Source organism: Mobula hypostoma, chromosome 27 (assembly GCF_963921235.1).
Source record: "Mobula hypostoma chromosome 27, sMobHyp1.1, whole genome shotgun sequence".
In the NCBI taxonomy this organism is placed as follows: Eukaryota; Metazoa; Chordata; class Chondrichthyes; order Myliobatiformes; family Myliobatidae; genus Mobula; species Mobula hypostoma.
This window is the reverse complement of record NC_086123.1, coordinates 17,766,109-17,791,818: the sequence shown is the minus strand read 5'-3', so window position 1 is coordinate 17,791,818 and position 25,710 is coordinate 17,766,109. Positions and strand designations below refer to the sequence as shown.

At 42.6% G+C, this 25,710-nt stretch overlaps 1 protein-coding gene across 1 annotated transcript in view; it reads right to left on the bottom strand.

Moving 5' to 3' along the window:
• The window catches only part of vps37ba (VPS37B subunit of ESCRT-I a), a 37,940-nt gene extending 21,554 nt beyond the window's left edge, over positions 1-16,386 (bottom strand). Inside the window, exons 1-2 of the mRNA XM_063034582.1 lie at positions 16,230-16,386; positions 3,768-3,939 (exon numbers count right to left, since the gene is read on the bottom strand). Of these exons, the coding sequence (XP_062890652.1) occupies positions 3,768-3,939; positions 16,230-16,328 (271 nt within the window). The 5' untranslated portion in view covers positions 16,329-16,386. The remainder of the gene's footprint in view (positions 1-3,767; positions 3,940-16,229) is intronic.
• Between the last annotated feature and the right edge of the window lie 9,324 nt (positions 16,387-25,710).

Genomic DNA, 25,710 nt, shown 5'->3' with positions numbered 1-25,710 from the left:
GCTCCTCATATTAACCCTTTCATTTCTGGCATCATTCTCATGAACCTCCTCAGATCCTCTCCAATGCCAACACATCTTTTCTTAGATAAGGAGCCAAAAACTGCTCACAATATTCCAAGTTCATTCTGACCAGTGCCTCATAAAGGCTCAGCATCACATGCTTGCTCTTATATTCTACGCCTCTTGAAATGAATGCTAACATTGTATTTGTCTTTCTTAACACAATTTCAACCTGCAAGTCAACACCCTTAGAGAATCCTGCGAAAGGACTCTGAAGTCCCTTTCCACCTAGGAATTTTGAATTTTCTCCATTTTGAAAATATACTACATCTTTACTCATTCTACCAAATTGCAGTACCATACACTTCCCTACACTATATTCCATCTACCACTTCTTTTGCACATTCTCCAAATTCAAGTCCTTCTGTAGACTCACTGCTTCTTCAACTCTACCTGCTCCTCCTCCCATCTTTGTATTGTCTGAAAACTTGGCCACAAAGCCAACAATGCCGTCATCCAAATCGTTGACACATGACATGAAAAGAATCAGTCCCAATACTGACCCCTGCAGAATACCACTAGTCACCGGCAGCCAACCAGAAAAGGTCTCCTGTATTCCTGCTCTTTGCCTCCTGCCAATCAGCCAATCTTCTTTCCATGCTAGCATCCTTCCTTAATGCCATGGGCTGTTATTTTGTTAAGCAACCCCCTGCTTAGGACCATGTTAATATCTACTAATTTGCCTTTGTCTACCCTGCCAGTTATTTCCTCAAAGAATTCCAACAAATCTGCCAGGAAAGATTTCTCCTTAAGGAAACATACTGACTTTGGCCTACTTTATCATGTGCCTCCAGTTACCCTGAAACCTCATTCTTAAAAAACTGGACTCCAACATCTTACCAACCACTGAAGTCAAGCTAACTGGCCTATTTTTCCCTTTCTTTTGCCTCCCTCCATTCTTGAAGAATGGAGTGACATTTTAAAACTTCCAGTCCTCCAGAACCTTACAGAATCTAGTGATTCTTGAAAGGTCACTACAAATGCCTCCAAAATCTCTTCAGCCATCTCTTTCACCTGGTCAAGGTGACTTATCTATCTTCAGATCTTTCAGCTTCTCAAGCACCTTCTCCTTAGTAATAGCAACAACAATCACTTCAGCTCCCTGACACCCTTGAATTTCTGGCATACTGCTAGTATCTTCCACAGTGAAGACTGAGTCAAAATACTCAAGTTCGTCTGCCATTTCTTTGTCTCAAATTACTATCACTCCATCGACATTTTCCCATGGTCAGTTCTCCACTCTTGCCTCTTTTACTCTTTATATACTGTATCTGATAAAACTTTTGGTATCCTCTTTTATATTATTGGCTAGCTTACATCTATTTCATCTCTTCTCTCCTTATAGCTTTTGTTTAAAAAAGGTGCTTTCTGTTGCGTTTTTTTTGAAAAAAGCTTCCCAATTCTCTAATATCCCACTTTTTTTTTGTTATTTTGTATGCCTTCTCTTTTGCTATTATGCTGTCTTTGACTTCCCTCAGCCACGTTGCCTCATTCTGCTTTTAGAATACTACTTCATATTTGGCATGCATCTATCCTGCGCCTCCAGAAACTCCAGCCACTGCTGTTCTGCCGCCATCCCCGATCGTGTCTCATTGCAATGAACTTTTGCCAGCTCCTCTCTCATGCCTCTAATTTCCTTTACTCCACTGTAATACTGATACATTTGACTTTATCTTCACCCTCCCAAACTGCAGGGTGAATAATATTATAATCACTGTTTTCACAGGGTTCCTTAACCTTAAAATTCTTAATCAAATCCCATTCAGTACACAACATCCAATAAAGAATTGCCTTTCCCCTAGTAGACTCCAACCACAAGCTGTTCCAAAAAGCCATCTCAAATATTCTACAAATTCCCTCTCTTGGGATCCAGCACCAACCTGATACTTCCAATCTACCTGCATATTAAAATCCACAATGACTATTGTAACAATGTCCTCATTACATATATTTCTATTTCCCATTGCAATTTATTTCCCACATCCTGGCTACTGTAAATAACTCCCATGTGTCATACCCTTACAATTTCTTAACTCTACCCACAGTGATGCTACATCTTCCGATCCTATGTCACCCCCAAGGACCATCTACCTTATTCCATAAACAGTGTACATTCAAATATAACACCTTCAGTCCTGTATTCATCACCCTGTTTGATTATGCTCCATCATCTGCTTGTCCTTCCTTGTAGTTTCACTACACACTGCATCAACTTCTACACCAACTGCTACATCCTCAGCCCTGTCACTCCAGTTTCCATCCCTCTGCCAAATTAGTTGACACCCTCCCCAACAGCTCTAGCAAACCTGTCCACAAGTCCTCCTTGGGTTCAGGTGTAACCCTTCCTTTGTAGAGGTCATACCTTCCCTAGAAGAGATCACAATGACCCAAAAACTGAAACTATCCCCTGCACCGATTCCTCAGCCACTCACTCATCTGCACTGTCATCCTCTTTCTGCCCTGACTGGCACGTGGTACTGGGAGTAATCCAGAAATCTCTACCTTGGCAGTCTTGCTCTTCAGTCTCTTCCCTAACTCCCTATACTCACTGAGCAGGACCTCCACCCACCCTTCCTACATATGCTATCGGTGCCGATGTGCACCCTGACCTCTGGCTGTTCATTCTCCCTCTTAAGACACTTCCGCAGGCACTCTGACATATCCTGGACCCTAGCATCTGGGAAGCCACACTTCACCCTGGCTTCTCTTTCACGGTTACAGAAGCTCCTGTCCATCACCCTAACCGACTTTATCCTTTCCTGCTGAGTCTCAGACCGACCACAGTGCCACTGGCCTAGCTGCTTCTGCACCTTGATAGGTCATTCCCACCCCCCCCCAACAGTATCCAAAGGGGTATACTTGCTGCTAAGGGGAACCCTGCACTGACTGCTTGCTCCCTACATTTTCCAGTTGTCATTTATCTACTGTCTGAAGCCTGCACTCTGGATGTGACCACCTCAGTAAAAGTCTCATCTGTGAGGTTTCCAGCCTCCCATTGGTCCCGAGTACATCCAGCTCCAGTTCCTTGACCTTGTCTGTCAGAAACTGAAGTTGGGTGTACTTCCCGCAGGTGTAGTCATCAGGGAGACCACCAAGTACCCAAAAATCCCACATCTCACAGGAGTGTTTTACTGCCTTAACTACGATCCTGCCTACACTTGTTATAACTCTAACTTCTCAAGCTTAACTTCTAACCTGTACCCGTTCTCGCCTAAGCCTGTTGAGCAAATCCTGACCACTTTAAAACTGGTCCAGTCACATAATGCCCGCTCCACTTACACCTCATTTTCTATTGGCCCCTGCTGAGTGCCTAAAAGATTGCAATAATTGCAGTGCACCAAAAAGTTCTGAAAGCTCGAGCTCTTTTTAAACCTTGCACAGCCTCACCAATGAGCGAATTCCCACATTGATTTCAACTTTTTATTAAAAAGGAAGTTAAAAAAAATGCAGCTAAATCCTCCGTTTAGGAGCTAAAAACAATTAGCATATTATGACATGGTTGTAAAGCGAAACATGAGAGATCTGCTACATACGTTAGATGCAAATTTCAAGATTTAGAATCGTTAGAACATGTTCAAATTCCTGAACCTGATTCTGGTCCAGGAACTGCACACCATATGAGTTTTTTTTAAATTGTGCATTTATAAAATAACACATTGAAGCAGGTATCAGAAAATGTTATATCTAAAGAAAACTCAGTAGGTTACCTAATCTCGATTTCCTCACTTGATATGCTTCAAACAGTGTCTGGAGCTCTTGGTATTTCCTAGTCAATTGAAGTTTCAGGCTGTCCAATTTGGGATGAAACTGTAGATTCTGTTCTGCTAGACTATGGTTACTAGCAAGACTCATTTCTTTATTTGGTTGTATATTCTGTACCTGAAAAACAAGAAAATTCTGATAGTATACTGCACAAATACATTTGAATTATCAAATCACCCAAGGTGCCAATTTGTTGACCGGAATCCTACTGTGCCCACATTTGTACTTTTTGCTTGGGTTTTAAAAGGTACTACACATAGTACTAAAATGTTTTCATTTATGGAGTACCGTCATGGAAACTAATTTTGCAAATATTATGGCAACAGATATTATGTCAAGATATTCTACTTACAAAGATCACACACTGGGTACATAACAGAATTTGAAGACTTGAAGAATGTTTGTCCCTAGGATGGTGGTTAAATTATCAGACTAATTACCCAGTGACCAGAGTTCAAATCCCAAAGTAGCTGTGGAATTAAAATTCAGTCAGTAATCTGGAATTAAAACGCAAAGAAGACAGGCACGAGTAATGAAGATAATAAAATTACAAGCTGAATTCTTATAAAACCTGGTTAACCAATGTCTTCCAGGGAAGCATTCATACCCTGTCTGATCAATGGGATGCCAAACCCATCAATGTGCCTGACTCAAATGCACTTTGATTATATCAAACTGAAACAAAGAATAAACCTGAACGTCTGCCTGGCACGGCTCAGTAACAAAGTCACTCTCAATCCAATTGAACTTGCAAAATTCTCACAGACATCTGATGGCTGGTGTCTAAATTGGGTCAGACAAGTTGACCAAAAAGCCTGACAAATTCAAAGTTTTCTATCACAATCTCAGATTACACTTGAGCAAGTCATGATTAAATCATAAGCAGCTTTAGCCATTGTTTCCCACCATGAACATCCTAGTCTCTCTGATCAGAAACATAGCAGGACCAGACACTTAATGAAGATACAAAAAGATACTCAATTTTATACAATTCAGCTCTTATTTTAACAACATATGCTCCAACACCAATTTGCTTTTAACACCATTTTAAAATCTCAGAAGGCCAAGAACAATAAGGGTTGAGTAAATAACAGGAATATAGGAATGAAATCACTATTTGGCACTGGTAACATGACTTAGCTATTCTGAGCCGCCTTATCAGAAAGCTGCCATATTTGGGATACAAGTTCAATTATCATGTAGGATATTAGGAGCCAGTCAAACTTACTGAATAGTTAAGATTCAATTATTTTATGCAGAACTAGAAGGAAAAAAAAGGGGGAAATAGTTTTTATTTGCAAGGCACTTCGTGAATTTCTTAGGAGTGACATTCTCTGACCAGATCACCAAATACAATTCGCTTTGAGGTGTACAGATGTCTGTTTTTCCAATCACAGTGGGAATTCCTAAACTGCAAAAATTCAAGAACAACCCTTACTACTTTGCCATCCTGAAGGTCAAGCTCTTGGCATAGTTGATGCAAGGACTTTAACATAGGGGCATAGTATTTACAAATCATACTTCTTTCCTTATCTACACTAAAATTAATCATGAAATGTCTGATGATTAGATCTGTGGTAAAGTTCTGCAGCATTGACCGTGTGATGTACTTTATAGATTAAAAAACAGAAAAGACAACTTAACTATACAGATCAGATACACTTCATAAGAACAAACTCTGACAACAGCAGCACTGTTCACTGAAAAGAATATGAAAGCACCGATTATGTTCTCCGATGTCCAAATCCTCACTAGTACCGAGCCTGCTGACCTTGCTGCAACTGCTGCAGACCTCCTATTGTTAATTACAATGCCAGCGATAGAAAAAGACTTGTTTTTGTCTTAAAGCTGAAATGGCTATTGATACAGATCTCATTAGTTCCCTTTTGAAGCTCTAATCATTCAAAATTCAAATAGAAAAATTAGATGGAATTTAAGCAAGAGTGATTTACAAGTAAACATCATTAAAAGCCTGAACAGACTGCCATTCAACTTCTATTGTCAATATAGATGTTATGTTTCATAACGTCAAAACATTAAACTAATTCAAAGGAAGACACAGGAGTCTAGGAACGTGGGTCTAACATCAAGCTTACTTTAAGCGAGGCGTGCCTGTATCATGTGGTAGCGTGATGACACATGCAATTCATGCATTTTACATAGAAACTATAATGAATTATTTAAATGAAGAATGCTTCATTAATGTTATACACACATACACACACACGATTAAATATAACTTAAATATTAAATACACAACGCTCCTCCCTGCTTAGCAACAAACTTCAACTCAATAGAGAATGCACCTCAACTATATACGCAGTATACGACTGGTACATAGTACAGATATCTACAGCATAGTAAATTTTAAATTGTCCCATTCATCACCCTGGAGGAATTACTATCCTTGTGGGATAACGACCAAGGGAGGTCACTCTGCTTGGCAGGTGTGACTTGTGGCTGTGAAAACAACCTCAGGTTCTGCAGCCTCCTCCGTGGTGGTTGCAGAAGATGACTTTGGGACTGCAGGTAGTTCTGACAGCCCTGGACACCTTTTTTCTCCTTCCTTTTTCTTGTTCTAGTTTGTGTATCCTAATCATGGAAAGGTGCACTTAGATCACTGGAGCATTCTCTTATCGATCCTTCTATTGCTCCCTTTATGATCTGATCTCTCCTCTTTATTTCTTCATCCACAACATCATCTGATGAATCCTCTTTTTGTATCTCCATTGACTTCGTTCTTTTTGACCTTCCATTCATTCAGCTGGGCTTTGTTCTTTGTGTCCACTTTTACAAGTAGCTTTTTATCTCCCACTTTAAATTCATGCAATAACCTTAATGCACGCAGAGTTGATTCTGGTCTTTATATGCAAAAATACTGAATGCTTGTAACTTTCCTTAAACTCCTTGATCCTTCTTCCAGCTTAAAACCAAGCCACATTTTAGAAATAACTGTCTGATTAACATATCAGAAGCTTTCTCAGATATGCTGCCAACGAAGACTGTTGCAGTCGGACCACTGTTTTCATCACTTTCATGATTTCTCTGAGCAGCATGGTCCTTCCTTGGTCCAATATGCTTTCCAACCAGAGGTTGGCATCAACACCTATCCATCCTCCAGTGCGCAATGGTTCATGGCGTTCAGCATGGAAATAGTTGTGACATTATCCAGTACCCTTCTTAATCGCCTTCAGTTGAATGTATTGTAGGGGATTGGCATGCAAAGGGGGGGATGGATCTCCAATCAAGTTATAGTTGTCTCAGCCAATCACCCACCTGCCCCCCCTCCCCCGACAATGCTGGTCCTCCTGTTTTTACCACAAACAAGTTCAATGTGGCTTGTTCATTGTTGTATTTTATCATCAGGAACATCATTCCCAAAAGAGTTTTTTTCCTCCAGTATTAGTTCTTAGTTGGATATCAGCAGGCTTCAGTTTAGTATCTTTGAAATGTCGTTCAAACTTTTTTTGGAATGGCTGAAACATCTGAGCTGGTGTCCAATTCAATTTTAATTAATTTGCCATTCACTCTGTCACAAGCCATATTACATATCTATTGTTAATTTTCACACTGTTAATCTCAAGGATACACAGTCCTGCGTTATTCTCATCATTATCAGATTTTTCATCAAATGCATGCAGATTAGTGCTCTTTTTGACAATGCAACTTGACTTTTTCGTCTTTTTCTCTTCTCTGTGTAGTCCATTTCTTTTTATCTGTCTGACATGCTCTTAGTATGTATCCTACATTGTTACATTTTCTCCATGTTTCACCCTTAAACCTGCATTGGTCTGGTGTATCTGTGCCACAACAGTAACACAATTTGTTTGGCCAGGTCAGTTTCTGTTTAGACATTGTAATTGTGTTCATGCTTACTTTCATTCCCGACTGCAACTCAACTGTGTCTTTGTCTGTGATTTCCATTGAAACAACGATTTCAACTGCTCTTTTAAATGTAAGTTGTGCCTCAGTTAGGAGCTGTTTTTTTAAAAAAATGCTTTCATGTAAGATTCCACAAACTTAACAATCTCTCAGTGCATCATTAAGATCATTACCAAACTGACAATGCTTACAACTTCTTCCAATTGAACCACATATGCCAAAATAGATTCCCCTTCCTTTTGATTCCGCTTTTGAAACCTAAAGCGTTCTGCAATCAACAATGGCTTTGGTTCTAAATATTCTTGCATTACTTTAACAATATCAGCAAAAGTAATTTCTGCTGGTTGAGTTGGAGCAGTTAAACTTCGAAGCAAACGATATGCCTTTAAACCCAATTCACTCAGCAAAATTGACACTTCTTTCTCATTAACAGGAGAAAGTTTGCAGATGCTGGAAATCCAAAGCAAAACACAGAAAATGCTGCAGAAACTCAGCACACCAGGCAGCATCAATGGAAAAGAGCAAATAGTTGATGTTTCGGACCGAGACCCTTCACCAGGTCATGTCCACTTCCTATCCTTCATCAACTTTCCTCATGACCTCTTTAAGCTCTGTAAGATTGATTAGACATAACTTACCACACGCAATGACGATCTGTAATCAGGCCCTGTATATCCAAATAAGTATAAATCTTCTCCCTCAGAATATCTTCTAATAAATTACCCATGACTGATATCAGACGCATTGGCCTGCAATTTTCTGGATTATTCTTAGGGCCTTTCTAGAGTCCTCCAGCACTCACCCATGGCTAAGGACATTCTAAATGACTCTGCAATTTTGCACTAGCCTCTTGCAAGGTCCGAGGGAACACCTTGCCAGGCCCTAGGGCTTTATCCACCCTAATTTGCCTCAAGACAGCAAACACTTCTTTTTCTGTCATCAGGATTTGGTCTACAATCTCACTACTCTTTTGTCTCAGTCTATAGATTCTGTGTCCCCATCTCCACCATCTCTTTTGGCTCCATGCATAAATGACCACACTGATCTTCAAGAAAACCAATTCTTTTCCCTTAATATATCAAAAACCCTTGGGATTCTTTCACCTTGTCTGCCAGAACAAACTCATGCCCTCTGTTAGCATTTCTGATTTTTCTCCCAAGCGTTCTCTTGCATTTCCCATACTCCACAATCACCTCATTTAATCCTACCTACCTATAGCTGATGTCCACCTCCTTCTTCTTAACCAGAGCCTCAATAACCCTTGAAATTCTACGATGACCTCTTGATGTTCTATGAGTCTGTGGTGGCCAGTGCTATCATGTTTGCTGTTGTGTGCTGGGGCAGCAGGCTGAGGGTAGCAGACACCAACAGAATCAACAAACTCATTCGTAAGTCCAGTGATGTTGTGGGGATGGAACTGGACTCTCTGACGGTGGTGTCTGAAAAGAGGATGCTGTCCAAGTTGCATGCCATCTTAGACAATGTCTCCCATCCACTACATAATGGACTGGTTGGGCACAGGATTACATTCAGCCAGAGACTCATTCCACCGAGATGCAACACTGAGCGTCATAGGAAATCATTCCTGCCTGTGGCCATCAAACTTTACAACTCCTCCGTTGGAGTGTCAGACACCCTGAGCCAATAGGCTGGTCCTGGACTTATTTCCTGGCATAATTTACATATTACCATTTAATTACTTATGGTTTTATTACTATTTAGCGAAACCCAATTTCCCTCGGGATCAATAAAGTATGACTATGACTAAATCCAAGGTTCTCTAAATCTATTAGCCCTGCTTTTTTTTTAATCCTAACAAGAACATTAAAAACTCTGAACTCTCAATGTTTCCCTTTCGAAGGCCTCCCACTTCCAAGCATCTATTTTCCAGGAAACAATCTATCTTATCCTGCCAGATCTCTTCTGATATCATCAAAATTAGCCTTTCTCCAATTTAGAATCTCAACTCGACATGGAAACTAATGGAATTATGACCACACACACACACACACACCCACACAGAAGATAGAAGAAGAAAAGCCTCAACTGTTAAGGGCATCTGTACGACTACAAAGGGTGATGGCCCATGTGACTATGAAATAGGAAGCAGGAGCAAACAAAAGATTGAAAAGCTTCTACATTTAACACGATATCTAATCTTGCTCAGCATTTTTGTACAGAAAGGCTGTAAAAGGACAAAGACTAAAGAGGAAACATGCAAAATCAAGTTCAAGCTCAGTTTGTTGTAATTCAACCATATACAGCCAAACGAAACCAACTTTCCAGACTAAGGTGCACAACACAGTACATATATCTCATACACATAACATAGAACAATATTACCACAAATAAATTAACAGATGATAAGTTGAATTTACAATGAAGGTTAAAAAGTGAACAGTGTAACACTACTGGTGCTTCATACAGTACATGATGAAACCTGGGTGGTGGCAGGAAGATCAGTAGTCTTACAGCCTGGGAAAGAAGCTTTTTCCCTATCCTAACAGTTCTTGTATCTCCTGTCAAAAGAGATTGTTGGATAGGTAGGAGGTAGCATTAACATTGCTAATGGCCCTGCATATGCAGCACTCCTCATAAATATCTGATGGATGGAAGACAGATCCTGCTGATCCTCTCAGCAGCCCTCACAATCTTTTATGGACACGGTCAGGTGCCTTGCAATCCCTTACCAGACATGGATGCAGCTAGTCAGGACACTCCTAATGGTGCTCCTGTAAAAAATTGTTAGAATAGGGTCGGGGGGGTGGGGAGCCTTGTTTGCCACATTCTCCTCAGGAAGTGGAGATGCTGCTGGCTTTTTTGAACTTTCTTGACCAAAGAGTAGAGTTGAGGGACCAGGTGAGATCGTCCGCTATGTGCACTCCCAGAAATTCAGTCCTAACTCTTGCCACAGAGGAGCTATTTACATGCTGTGAGGAGTGGTCAGCCTGCACCTTCCTAAATTCCTAAAGTCATCCCTTTGGTCCTGCATACATTGAGACTCAAGTTGTTGTGCCTGCACATTCTGCCAGGCACGCCACCACTCTTCTGTACACCATCTCGTCATCGTCGTTAATGAGACTAATCTGTTGTGCCATCAGTGAATTTGAAGACTTAGTTTGAACCGGATCAAAGTTCAGTCAAGGAATGCAGTCATGCATCAGCAGCGTGAACAGCAGCGGGCTGAGCATGGAGCCCAGTGCTCAGCGAGATGCAGCTAGAGATTTTCTGCCAACACTGACTCACTGTGGCCTTTCTGACAAGAGGTCCAAGATCTAATTACAGAGAGCTGTTAAGATCCAACGAGGACAGTTTCCCTATTAGCTTCTCAGGGATATTCATATTAAATGCCAAGCTGATCAATAAACAGCATCCTGGCATGCGAGACCTTTAAATATACCCATTGACTTGGCCTCCATAGCGATCTGTGGCAATGAATTACACAGGTTCACCACGCTCCAGCTAAAGAATTTCCTTCCCATCTCAGTTTTAAAGAGATATTTTTTCTAGTCTGAGGATGTGCCCTCTGCTCCAAGACCCCACTGCTTTAGGCAACATCCTCTACACATCCACAGTATCTAGGACTTTCAATATTTGGTAGGTTTCAATGGGATCACCCCATCATTCTTCTAAATGCAAAAGGAAGTACAGGCTCATAGTCAAACGTTTCTCATATATTAACCCCTTCATTCCAAAGATCATCTCTTAAACCTCCTCTGGACCCTCTCCAATGCCAGCATATCATTTTTTTTTTAAAAAAGATATACAGACCAAAACAGTCTGACCAATGTCTTATATAGGGTATAGTCTCAGCATAATATAAGTTTCATATTCTAGTGCTCTGGAAATGAAATATATCAACTCAATCTGCAAGCTAACCTTTGCAGCAGGATTCTCAAGTCCCTTTGCAGCTCCAATTTCTGAATTTGCTCCCCATTTAGAAAATAGTTTATGCCTTTATTCCTTCTACCAAAGTGCATGGCCATACACTTCTCTACACTGTATTCTATCTGCCATTTTGTCCATTTTCCTAATCTGTTCAAATATTTTTGAGGACTCCCTGTTTCTTCAAAACTGACTGGCCCTCCACCTATCTTTACATCGTGCACAAACTTGGTCTCAAAGCCAATAATTCTGTTATCCAGATCATTAACATCTGGATCTCTCCCCTCCCAGTTCAAATTCCTCTGCAGGTCAAAAGCCAGTTTCCTAATATACTAATTTTATGAAGATCGGCTTGAAACCGTCAGACCACAATTTACATAGGGTTGCTAGAGAAAATGGTAATTTGCTCAACCTGAATTGATCTGTGCTGGTGTTTGTTCACAAGCTTGCTCTCAAATGCTTCATCCATCAGCAAAGCTTATTCCTTCATCGTGCTCTAAATGAATCGCTGAATTGTAAATTGCTTCATTCACATTCCACAATCTTGCCAACTGAATACACAAGTTTCTTCTGAATGTTCTACTTAGATTAGTGACCATCTTTTATCATTTCTGGTTTGGAACTTTTCCCAGAAAGAAAAACTTCCAGCTTGCATCCAACCTGTCAAAACCCCTCATGATTTTAAAGTTTCTCTCAAATTTTCCTGAAAGGCTAGTTCTCTCTGCTGACATATCAATGAATTTTTACCAGTTCCTATACTTTTGTCAAAACAGTGCTTTAAACAGAACTTCATGCATGTGTTTTTTCTCCCCGACAAGCTAAAGAGCTGAGCCCAATTCTATGGGCATACATCTGTGAACATATAAAAATTAGGAATGTTTTTCTGCCTGTAAAAATTTCAGTTTTAAAAATAATAAGCTGCATAAGATCAACTGCTGAAAGGTTTGGTTGTTTTGATTTTTGGGGTTGAGCGCAGGATGGTTGAAGGAAAAAAAATGGAAACGAAGTGTGGCCCACACCCAAAGTGAAATTCCGTCATACCAACAACCAATTGGTGATGCGTCAGGCTTAAATGTAAATATGTGCTGGCACATAACTAGCATAAATGTACTTCAAGAAAACAAAAAGTTGTTTTTTTTTTAAATAAACCCAAGCTAAGCCAATTCACAAAATAGAACTAATGGATACAATTTTCAAGTAGCAGAAATGATTGAGAAATCGTTTAAATCATCTAACGTCTTCTGAGGACCACAACCTTGTAGGGTTTGGAGGTTTGCATGCCTCAATGACCCTGAGAGCTGAAGAATGTTGGCTGGAGCCAGGGCCTTGTGTTTTGGCTCTTGGTAGGGTCAACTATGCCAAACAGATCAAAGAGTAGAGGCCAGACTAAGAGTGGTCCACCAGTCCTCCAGGTTCAGGGGTTCAGCTCAAGGGCCAACAACCCTGACTGGTCAAAAAACAACTGTTATGGAAACAGCAATGAAGAATCTTTCTGCACAGACAGAGATTGAGGACCTTCATTGCTGCCCTAAGTGCCAATGGCATAATGGGCAGGTACTACAATTCTAAAGTAAAAGCAGTGAAAATTAAGTATTCAAAATAAAGTCTAAAACAGCTCTTGCCAAGGAAATCTCTAGCCTAAATTGCTCACATTTTAAATACACTTTTATAGGGTCATTCTAAACACAAAGACTATTTGGGAAAGACTTATTGGGGCATCTGACCTTTTCTTCCCGCTTTATTTACATGTAGTAAATTAACAGTCTAAGAAAAATGTTGAAGTTATATTCACAATAGTGTCACATAAACAAAGTGACACATTAAGCAACAAGTAAATCGACTTATCCAATAAGCCAACTAACCTAATAGGCAGAAAGACTGAGTACGTTTACTGTTAAAAGAGAAAAAAATTATTGCAAGTGGAAAGTAAATACCAGTTATATTCAAGGCATCCTTTAGTCTTACGTGACCATGGATCTGCGCCTGGAAAGTCTTCACTCTCCAGGGCACAGGCCTGGGCAAGGTTGTATGGAAGACCGACAGTTGCCTATGCTGCAGGTCTCCCCTCTCCATGACACCAATGTTGTCCAAGGGAAGGGCAAGAGCCGATACAGCTTGGCACCAGTGTCGTCGCAGAGCACTGTGTGGTTAAGTGCCTCGCTCAAGGACATAACATGCTGCCTCGGCTGGGGCTCGAACTCACGACCTTCCGGTCGCCAGTCCAATGCCTTAACCACTTGGCCACGTGCCCACCAGTTATATTTACCCACAACAATTCACTCTTTCACCTGTCATATGATGCTACTCAAAAACCTAATTTGACTAAGCTTTTGGTTTCATGCCCCATGTGATTGTCATTTGGTTTACTAATATTCCTGGAAGTACTTTGAGGCATTTTATTGAGTTAAAGGTACTATAAACACAAATGATGTACAAATTTGTTTGATTAGAAACAGAAAATGATTTAAATAACATATCAAGTAGCATCTGTGGAAGAAAAGTTATTTTAAAGAAAAATTACTAGCTAACAAGAGGGAACAGTACTTACTCAATACTTCATTAGCACAGATGTCAGGCCTTTGAAAGGTTTTGACAAAGTTAGTCTTGATGGTTCATGGAAGAACTAATAATTCTAGAAGCCATATTAGAACATAGGATTGTACAAGCTCTTCAGCTCACAATGATATGCTGACATTTTAACCTCCTCCAAGGTCTATCTAACTCTTCCCTCGCACAGCACACTCCTCTTACTTCATCCATGAGCTTATCAGAGTCCTTACTGTATATGCCTTCATCATCCCCAACCCCACGATCAGGCAGCGATCCACTGTGCAAAAAACACTGACATCCCCCCCTGTACGTTCCACCAATCACCTTAAAATGATGCCCCCTCATATTAGCCACTGTCACCCTTATCAAGGCTGTCCACTTTTATCATCTTAGACGATGCTCATCCTCCTTTGCTTCAAAGGAAAAATCCATGCTCACTCACCATTCCTCACAAGATGTGCTCTTTAATCCAAGCAACATCCTGGTACATCTCCTCTGAACCCTCTCTAAAGCTTCCATTCAACTCCTATAATCAGGTGAACAGAAATATTCCTATAATATTTCAAATAATCCTGTTCTCCTGTATGATTAATTAACTAGAAGATAGCAACCTCCAACTGTAGTGAGAGGCTGAAGATAAAGATAATATTTCTACATACTGTTATCATTGTACTCTGACCATTTGTTACCACGGTTTCAACCTTACAGCTCATGCAATTATTTAGGTTCCATAGCAAGAAAAAAAATTAACTTTTGCAATGGTCAGTTTTTGAACAGAATAATCATAGATTTCGAAACTTGTGTTTCAAATACAAATCTAACAGTACTGTAGAAACCACTTTTCCCACCTTCCATTGAGTAGAGAATTTAAGAGTTTATTCTCTTTCTCAGCTTTGCCTTCAAATGTGTACAGCTTTCCACCCCGCCACTTACACAAAAGTGCCACTGGCCATTCAACAGGGAAACGGTAGTACTCTAAGTGAAATCTGCTCTATAATATCATTTTATGTCTGAAATACTGAATGGTTTCAAGAAAACACCTTGCTTCAATACCAAGTTCTCTCATTCGTTTCCTTTATTCATTAATTGACCTGAAGCTCCAGTTCAAATTACACCCTCCCCTGCCCCCCACCAGTTTCCAGGACCACGAGAGAATACCACTCCACCCACAATGCAGAAACAAAATAAACTCAATACTTAGCTGCTGTAATGTACTCTGTCAAAAGCCAAGACAATGGAACAACTTCCAAGAAACAAGGAACTGCCACAACCACCTGTACTGTTGCTTCACCTTTAAATCAAGGTTGGGGTGGGTGAGACCAGTGCAGATTAAAAGACAAGGCAAACCATTTGCAAGCCTTCTTAAACACACAACTAACTTGACACAAAGAATGCAAATCAGGGCAACATTGAACATAAATAGCCATCTGAGGTTTTATTTCCCCCCCCCCCCCGTTTTAGCCATTATCACATTAATATTGATCTTTGATCAAAGCTTATTTTTATTGGGAAGTGCAAACGACTTCAAAAAACTTCGATTAACAGCAAATACCCCAAATCCGTGAACTACTTTCTATAAGACAACAATACAGCAGTTAGTCAAGTGCCTGTTCAGGAGCACTGACATTATAAGCTAAATGCAAATGTTAAACGAGGTGCACCTTTGCAAGTTCAGGTGAAAACTCGATACCGACTCCACCCACCCCAGTTTTCCTGCTTTTGGTTTCCTGGTTCTTGGACTCTGCACAAATTCAGCAGAGGTTACTCACAGCAACCGTTTATCAATCACTCACCCAGTGAACACAGCTAACCTACTGACTATTCGCGAAGTGGATTTTTAACCCTCTGGAAACTTGCGGTGGCTGACGTTGAACAGCTGGCTTCATCTCGCCGCCGCCTCGCCGATGACAACAACCTCTCCCCACCCCAGCCGATAGATCCCAACCCCCGGCCACTTCACGCTGCCCTCCCGGCGCTCAACTCCCGGCAAACTGCCCCCACCCCCGGCAGGGCCTAACCCGGACCACCGGCTCCTTTCTCTCCCTCTTCTCTTTGTTAGCGCCCGCTTCCCACCCCTTACCCGCACCCACCTCCTCCAGCTGCTCCGCCATCTTATTCAGCTTCTCCTCGTCCTCCAGCAGTTCGTTGAGTTGCTGGAGACTCAAGGAGCTGAGATCCGGCAGTGCCATTCTGACGGCCAGCCCTAGCAACCGCTGACCAGATTCAGCCTGCAACGGAAATGACAGCTTTTACCGAAGCCCTGCCTTTCCCCCCACCCCGCCTTCATTTACGTCGTCAGCTCCCAATAGCACGTAGGTGAATCATGGACACACGAGAGAGCCCGCTGGCTGCTGGAAATCTTGGACAAGGCGCGTAAAATCCTGGAGGAACTCGGCAGGGCGGGCAGCATCTGTGGAGGGGAATAAAGAGCCGAGATTGAGGGTCGAGACCTCTCAGCAGGATTGGAGAGGAAGGGGGCAGAAGCCAGGCACTCGATGTATGCCTGTCATCAAGTTGCCTCTCATCCCCCTTCAATCCAGAGAAAAGCCCAACCTTTCCTCATAGGACATGCTCTCTAGTGCACTCAGCACACTGGTGAATTTCCTCTGCACCTTCTCGAGAGTTTCCATATCCATACAGAATTGAACACAATATTCCAAGCCTGACACCTTATCAAAATGCCTTTTGTAAGGCCATATCTATACCATATAAGACATTGGAGCAGAATAAGGCCATTCATCTGTTCCATCATTTCACCATGGCTGATTCATTTCCCTCTCAACCCCATTCTCCTGCCTTCTCCCAGCAACTGTTGACACCCTGACTAATCAAGAACCTATCATCCTCCACCCCAAATGCTTCCAATGACCTGGCCCCCTAAGCCACGTGTGGCAACAAATTCCATATATTCATTATCATTTTGAGGCTGTGTCCTCTGGTTCAAAATTTCCTCACCATAGGAAACATTCTCTCCACACCCACTCCATCTAGACCTTTCAACATTCGATATGTTTCAATGAGATCCCCCACTCCCCTATTCTTCTAAATTCTAGTGAGTACAAGAACTCAGGAGTACAGACCTATCAATCTCTCCTCATACAATAAACCTTTCATCCCCAAAATCATTCTTGTGAATCTCCTCTAAACCATCTCCAATTTCTGTACATCCTTTCTTAAATAGGAGGCCCAAAACTGCTCACAATACTCCATGTGAGGCCTCACCAGTGCCTTCTAAGGCCTTGGTATTACATCCTTGCCCTGATATTCGAGTCCTCTTGAAATGAATGCTAAAATTGCATTTGCCTTCCTCAGTACCAAATCAACCTGCAAGTTAACCTTTAGGGAGTCCTACACAAGAACTCCCAAGTCCCTCTGCACCTCATATTTTTGTATTTTCTCCCCATTTAGAAATACATCTCTTTTGTTATTCCTCCTACCAAAGTACATGACCATACACTTCCTGACACTGTATTCCATCCTCTGCTTCTTTGCCCATTCTCCTAATATGTCTGGAAGTTCTTCAGCAGCCTTCCTGCTTCCTCAACACTACCTACCCCTCCACCTATCTCCGTATAATCTGCAGACTTGGCTACAAGCCTTCAATTCTGTCATCCAATTCATTGACATACTATCAACACCAACCTCTGCAGAACACTACAGGTCACCTGTAGTCAATCACAAAAGGGTCCCTTTATTCCCACTCTTTGCCTCCTGCTAATCAGCCAATCCTCTATCGATGCTAGAATCTTTCCTGTAATACCATGGCTCTTGTTAAACAGCCTCATGTGTGGCACCTTGTCAAAGGCCTTCTGAATATCCAAGCACAACATCCATTGATTCTCTGTTGTCTATCCTGCTTGCTATTTCCTCAAGGAGTTCCAACACATTTATCAGGCAAGGTTTTCCCTTAAGGAAACCATGCTGACTTTGGCCTATTTTATGGTGTGGCTCGAAGTACCCTGAAACCATCTTTAATGATCGATTCCAATATCTTCCCAACCATCGAGGTGAGGCTTACTGGCCTATAATTTCCTTTCTTCTTCCACTCTCCCTTCATGAAGAGTGGAGTGACATTTGCATTTTTCCAGTCCTCTGGAACCATGACAGAATCTATTGGCTCTTGAAGGATCATTACTAATGCCTCCTCAATCTCTTCAGCTTCCTCAGATGTAATCCAACTGGTTCAAGTGACTTATCTACCTTCAGTTCAGTTTCCCAAGCACCTTCTCCCTAGTAAAGACAACTGCACTCACTTTTGCCCCTCTGGCACTCTTGAACTTCCAGCATATTGCTAGTGTCTTTCACAGTGAAGACTGCTCCAATGTTTGTTTGTCATTTCCTTGTCCTCCATTACTACCTCTACAGCGTCTTTTTATTGAAATCCCCAACATACATTTAACATGCATTTTCTATCTCCCATTGTAATTTGTAGCTGACATGCTGTCTAACATTCAGAGGCCTGTATATAACTCCCATCAGGGTCTTTTTACTCTTACAGTTTCTTATCTCTACAAGGATTCTATGTTTTCTGAACCAATGTCACCTCTTTCTAACGATTTGATTTCATTCTTTACAAAGAGCCATCCCACCCCCTCCGCCCACCTGCCTGTCCTTTTGAAGCAATGTGTATCTTTGGACGTTAAACTCCCAACTATAATCTTCTTTCAGTCATGATTCAATGATGCCCACGACATCATAACTGCTAATCTCTAACTGTGCTACAAGATCATCTACCTTATTCCATATACTGTGTGCATTCAAATATAACATCTTCAACCTGCATTCATCACCCTTTTCAACCTTGTCCCCTGTTACACTGCATCGTATCCCACTGACTGCAATTTTGCCCTATCATCTGCCTGTCCTTCCTGACAGTCTCACTAGAGACGGCCTCTGCTTGTAAACCAACAACCCTATCCTCAGCCCTATCTGTCAAGTTCCCACCCCTTTGCCAAATTAGTTTAATCCCGCCCCCGCCCCCCCCCCACCCAGCAGCTCTACCTGCAAAGATATTGGTTCCCCTTTAGTTTAGGTGTAACCCCACCCTCTTGTACAGATCATATTTTCCATAGAAGAGATCCTAATGATTCAGAAAACTGAAGCCCTGCTGCCTGTGCTAGTTTCTCAGCCATACATTCATCTGCCAAATCATCCTATTCTTATCCTCACTGGCAGCAATCCAGGAATTGCTACACTGGAGGTCCTGCTTATCAGCTTTCTACCTTGCTCCCTAAATTCTCTCTTCTGGACCTCCTCACTTTTCCTACCTATGTTATCAATGCCAATATGTACCAAAATTTCTGGCTGCTCACCCTCCCCCTTCAGAATGCCGTGGACCTGATCCAAGACGTCCCTCTCCCTGGCACTTGAGAAGCAATATACCATCCGAGTGTCTCTGTCACATCCACAGAATCTCATATCCACGCCTCTAACTATCACTATTGTAGTCCTCTTCTCCCCACTTCCCTTCTGGGCCACAGTGCCAGAGCCCCAGTCATGGCGGTTCCCCCCTTGGTAGATCATTCCCCTTCAATGGTACCCAAAAATGCTTATTATTGAGGGGAATGGCCACAGGGGCACTCTCTACTAGCTGCCCACTTCCCTTCCCTCTCCAGACAGTCACCTGTTTACCTGTCTCCTGAAGCTTCAGGGTGACTACCCATCATCTCCTCAGTTTCCCATATGAGAATAATAATGGAAGGAAGCAATGAAGAATCATGCTCGCATTCCTTAAGAAACTTTCACAGAATCGGTTGAATCTTACTTCTGCTTTGCAAGTGATCAGCCCTTCTGTACTGGGTACTGGAAAATCCAAAGAAGCACGGTGTGCAGAGAACTCAATTTTCCTCAAGCCCTCACAAGTAGCAACAGCAGGGTGAGTGTAATGGGCAGGAGCAACTTCCTGATAGCAGCACCAACATGCTTCGCACCCCCAGATCCACTTGCTAGCCTCAGCGGGCTTGTAGAGGCTAATGGCACCAGATGCAGCTGGCCTTATCTGCTCTGTGCCAGCAGAAAGGGCTGGGACTCCCGTCTGCTCACAGGGTGTGAAAAGATCTTTCCAGCAGCCTCAGACTCTGAGATACTATCCTCACTGACTGGAGCCAGCCCAACAAGGGCTTGAAATATTAAGCAAATTAAGAAGAAATGTGTATCTTGGTGCTAAGATGAAAACCAATTTTCCAACGGCCATGGGGAGCCGAAGGGGGAAGCAATAGTAGGGCTTCCAACCTTACATTGCAAATGTAGCACCTAACATCTGATCCAGAGTATTGCAAGGTGAAGGGAGATGGCTGGTTAAACCACCCTGGGCTTGATGGTTCCTTTTACGCAGGTGACAGGTGTAGCGATGTGGTAGGACCAATAGTTCTTGATTTTTCAGATTCTCCTTTCCTCTTTACTTCCTGTATTCCAGCTTCCACAAAGTTCAAAGTGATATTTTATATCAACGAACACTTATGTCATCATATGTAAACCCTTGCGGGCATACATAGTAATTGCAAAGGAAAAAAACACACACAAAATAATAAAAAAAAATAAATAAAGCAATAACTATTGAGAACGTGGGATGAAAAGTCCTTGAAAGTGAGTCCATAGGTTGCAGGAAAAGTTCGGTGCTAGGGTGAGTGAAGTTAGGTGAAGTTATCCCCTCTGGCTCAAGAGCATGATGGTTGAGGGGTAATAGCTGCTATGAGTGAGAACTGACCTTTGTGCAGGTGCTCCAAGCAGGATTATCTAAGAGATATTAGGAGCATGTAAATTTGTGTTCATTATTTCAGTAAGTATTTTTCTGCAACCAGCCACGTTGTATCATTAGAACTGTTGTTGATACTTTGTGGAGCTCAAGCAGTGTGAAGCCGTTCCATGTAAATTCTTCCTTTGCTGCTCCCTCACTCAATTCCTTACCTTCACTTAACTAAGCTAAGTTGGCTAACATGTCTAAAATGCTGGAAAAACTCAGCAGGTCAGGCAGCATCTGTGAAGGGAGGGGTCCTGATGAGGAGTCTTGGCCCAAAACATGCTCATGTACTAAGGAGTCCCTACAGTCTGTTTATTTCCCTTTGTAGATGCTGCCTGACCTGCTGAGTTTCTCCAGCATTCTGTAGAGGCTGCTCAAGATTCCAGCATCTGCAGAATTCTTTGTGTCTATGATTAAAGTGGCTGACCACATTAGCATATTTTTAATTTGTATTTTATTTAGAGATGTAGTGCAGTGACCTACTCTTCAGGCCCAACAAACCCACACAGCCCAATCACACCCGTGTGACCTTTTAACCTGAACGTCTTTGTAGTGTGGGAGGAAACTGGAGCACCCGGAGAAAGCCAGTGAGGTCACGGGGAGAATGTACAAACTCCTCACCATAAGCAGCGGAATTGAACCAGGGTTGATGGTACTGTATTAGCGTTATGCTAACCACTATGCTACTGTGCCATCTCACAATGTCTGTCAAAGGAGGGGACAATGAGCTCAGACATACCTGGGTACTCTAGGACAGTGGTCCCCAACCTCCGGGCCGCGAAGCATGCAGGGGTACAGCGGTAGCCGGAGCGCACCCAGCACATCTTTAAGAAAAAAGCCGAAATAAACAAACTAATTAATTATGTGCCGCCCGGCACGTAAATGTCGGCCCAGGTCAGAGGCGATTGCCGATTTCGCTTGCTCTACGCGATGTTCACTCCTCTTTCCAGGACGCTGGAGCCTTTAGCTGTTCCATTGTTTGGTCAATTTAAACGCCAGCTCAGACAGGCTGAAAAGACAGGGCTGTCAGGATCGAGGTGACATGTTGAATCTACACAAACTTCTAATAAAGTACAGGCGCTGCCATGCTTTCTTTGTAATGACAGTTATGTGCTGGTCCCAGGACAGATCCTCTGACACTTTTCAGAGAGAGAAACGTCGATCCTTAATGCCGAAGAATTTAAAGTTATTGACCTCCTCCACCTCAGTTCCTCTAATGAAGACCGGCTTCTGGGTGGCACCTAATTAATAAGTTTGTTTATTTCGGCTTTTTTCTTAAAGATGTGCTGGGCGCGTCCTGGCTACCGCTGCATCCCTGCATGCTTCACGGCCCGGAGGTTGTGGACCACTGATCCAGAGTGTCATGTCATTTGACCATGTGGAACTACTTTATGGAGTCTATCATCATAGAATAATCAACGATGCAAGTAAGAGTCTGCCATTGCCCACCATACTTCTCAGTCCTCCTCACAATGTTGTGCCCCTCCTCCCGCAGGGGAGGAGCTTTACAACTAATGTCCGCCTATGAAAAGCAACACGCACAAAATGCTGGAGGAACTCAGCAGACCAGGCAGCATCTATGGAAAAAAAATGAACAGTTGACGTTTCCGGCCGAGACCCTTCATCAGGGCTGGGAAAAAAACATAAGAAGTTAGAGTAAGAAGATGGGGGATGGGAGGAAGAAATACAAGGTGCTAGGTGATAGGTGATAGGTGGAACCGGGAGAGGGGGAGGGTGAAGTAAGAAGCTGGGATAGTTGATTAGTGAAAGAGATAAAGGGCTGGAGAAGGGGAGAGGGTAGAAGACCATAGAAGAAAAGGAAAGGGGAGGAGCACCAGAGGGAGGTTATTGGCGGGTCAGGAGATAAAGTGAGAGAGGGAAACAGGAATGGGGATGTCCACCGATTCCTCTAACTTCTGGTAATTGCCCCCTCCCCTTCATTATTCCACTATTCCTGTTTCCCTCTCTCACCAGTCCTGATGAAGAGTCTCGGCCCGAAACGTCGACTCTTTGCTCCTTTCCATCGATGCTGCCTGTCCTGCTGAGCTCCTCCAGCATTTTGTGTGTGTGTGTGTGTGTGTGTGTGTGTGTGTGTGTTGCTTGGATTTCCAGCAGATTTTCTCGTGTTTGTGATTTTGCCTATGACAGAGGAGCCGTGCAGTCCTCATTACTTGAGCTGCAGTATGCAGACGAGGCTTGAATTGCGCATGCTCGGAGGTTAAGCTTCAAGTGTTGAACAACACATACAAGCTGCTGGAGGAACTTAGTAAGTCTGGCAGCATCTACGGCAGGGAATAAAAAGTTGACGTTTCGGGCCATGACCCTTCATCAGGACTAGAATGGAAGGGCACAGAAACCAGACTAAGGAGGTGGACAGAAGGGCTAGACCGTTGATTTATTCGCCAAAGCATATGAGAAGCTAGATGTTACACTCAATATGCTCAAGCTCAAAGCGCTCTACCATCCTAGCCCTGTTTTACCATACTGCCCTCTAATAACAAATGTACCACCCTGGGGAAGATTTCACTGCCAATGTGAAGGTCTTTCAGTAGGATTACTGCTAATATAATGGTCTTTCTGTGGAAGCAGTGTTTGGGTTATGGTTAGAGATAACGGGTGCTCTGCAATGTGAGCTGTCCAATGAGGGGAGTGTGCTTTTGTGCCGTGAGCCTGACACTGAGAAGACCTGGGGCTTTTGTTCGGTGGAAGATGAAGAGAGAAGACCCTGGAGCCATGAACTGACCAAGGCTGGGAGATCGAAGGAGGATCGGCGAAGGGGAAGCCATGAGCTCCATCTTGTGCACATTAGACTGTTTCATTAAAATGGGCCCTTTTCTTCTTGTTTTTCCTTACTAACCCTTCAGTCAAGTTAAGAATTATAAAGCTAAATGGTTTAATTGCATATGGTATGTTATTTTGTGGTACTGGTTTGTAGCAGTGTAACAAACCACACAGCATCCACACAAACGGGAGGTTTTGCAATTTCACACGTTTGGTGGGGCCAGAGATCGTCTTCCCTAGACTTATGCAGCTGACAGAACCGGAGGGTTACACAAAGACTGATGACAAGACTCTGGGAAATGTGGATCTGTTCTCATTCCTTGGAAATCACCTCTGGGCAAAAAGGGATGAGAATGTTCACCACCTTTGATACGCCAGCTCAGTGGGTGACCATCTTTCAAGCCAGCATCCCCAATACCTCATTACTCTCAGATGACTATGCTAGGCTGGCCATATCATTCCCATGCCCAATACCAGACCCCCAACACGTACACTTTTGTCCTGGGCTCTGTCTTGGGAGGAGATTACCAAGCAGATAGAGAAAAGGGTTCAAAAACTCTTGGGGCTTCTGACTGTTCAAAGAGGGAAGAAGCAATCAGAGTGGTCTTCTGAACCTTGAGGCCGTGCACCAGGAGCACACAGAAGTCCTGCTGATGCAGCAGGAAGACGTCCCATCAGTCCACTTCTACCACCCAGACCAACCCCCCCCCCGCCCCGTCAGCCACCTCCTGCCCCATTGGAGGGAGCGTCTTCATTCCTACATTGGTCTCATGGCTGCCTCAGAACCCAATAACCTGGGAACAGTTCGTTGTTGATCCCAAGAGACATCTCAAGGAAAAGAAGAAGACGGAGCAATCTTTAATATTTGCAACAGAAGTGGATGCATGAATATGGTTTAAAGGAATGTGACTAACTGCGGAGGTGTGTTCACTCAATGGTTCTACAGTAATGCAATGTCATGTTTGGGCCCACTCTCATTGGTGCAAAACTGAGCTGCCTCTGGAAGCCCATGAATGGTGGCAATGTTGCAGGACACCAGTTGCCAATGGAACAGGTTTACCATCTGGAAAATGTCCGTCAGTCAAAAGATAATTGTTGAGCAAAAAAAAAATCATTCTCAGCAAGGCTAGGAACAGGTCCTCCTGCTGTCTGTCTTCACCTTGCTGCTCCTGGTGTCTTGGCTCCTGATCTTGCCTTGACCCAATCTTGAGCTCATTTAATCATCAAGTTATGCAGTGCAGAGCAGTGAATAGTGCCCTGCTGTTATATATGGCAGAGTGTCACCAGAGGGGTGCAGACAGGGAAATCCCTTTCTAAACAGCCATATTATATTGTAATGTCCCTTAAGCTCCTGTTTGTGACATATCTAACAATGTCTATAATTGTAGCATTGTTCACCTGGTGTGTTTAGAGCTGCAGCGGTGTAATCAAACATTTGGGAAAAGGTCCACTCTTAGTCTACAAGAATTCATCCTTGTATATGAGATGGATAAGATGAGAGTCAGCTGTGACTGGCAAAAAATGAATGAATCATGGGAGCTGCCAGACTACCTAATTCTGACCATTGTTAAAATTCCCCAAGTGCATGTTGGGAAAACATAGTTGAAACCTGGTTCAACCGTGGGTAGACAGTCGTCTACAAGAGATCAGTCGATGTGATGGAGACCATGCTATCGAAAAATTCTGGGCATTGAACTGCCATTGTGGTCATGGTGGGGCTGTGTCTGACACAAGAAAAGCAATTGTATCGAACATGGAAAATATCCAAAAATGACCATTATTAGCTATCCAGCAAATTACACAATATTATTTCACTGCCTATTGGTGAGATTTTCAACCATGTGATACGTTTCTTGGTATTGTGCAAATGGAAGTTCTATGATATTTGTCAGTGCCCTTGAGGCCCTCTGCAACTGCTGAGCACTGGGAGTATTCTGCCGTCATGTGATTAAAAGGAAAGAAAAATTGATAAGTTTTAAGAATGCATTTATGCAAAATATTTAACATGCCAATATCTTGATTTTACAACAATTTGGTAGTTTAATGGACAC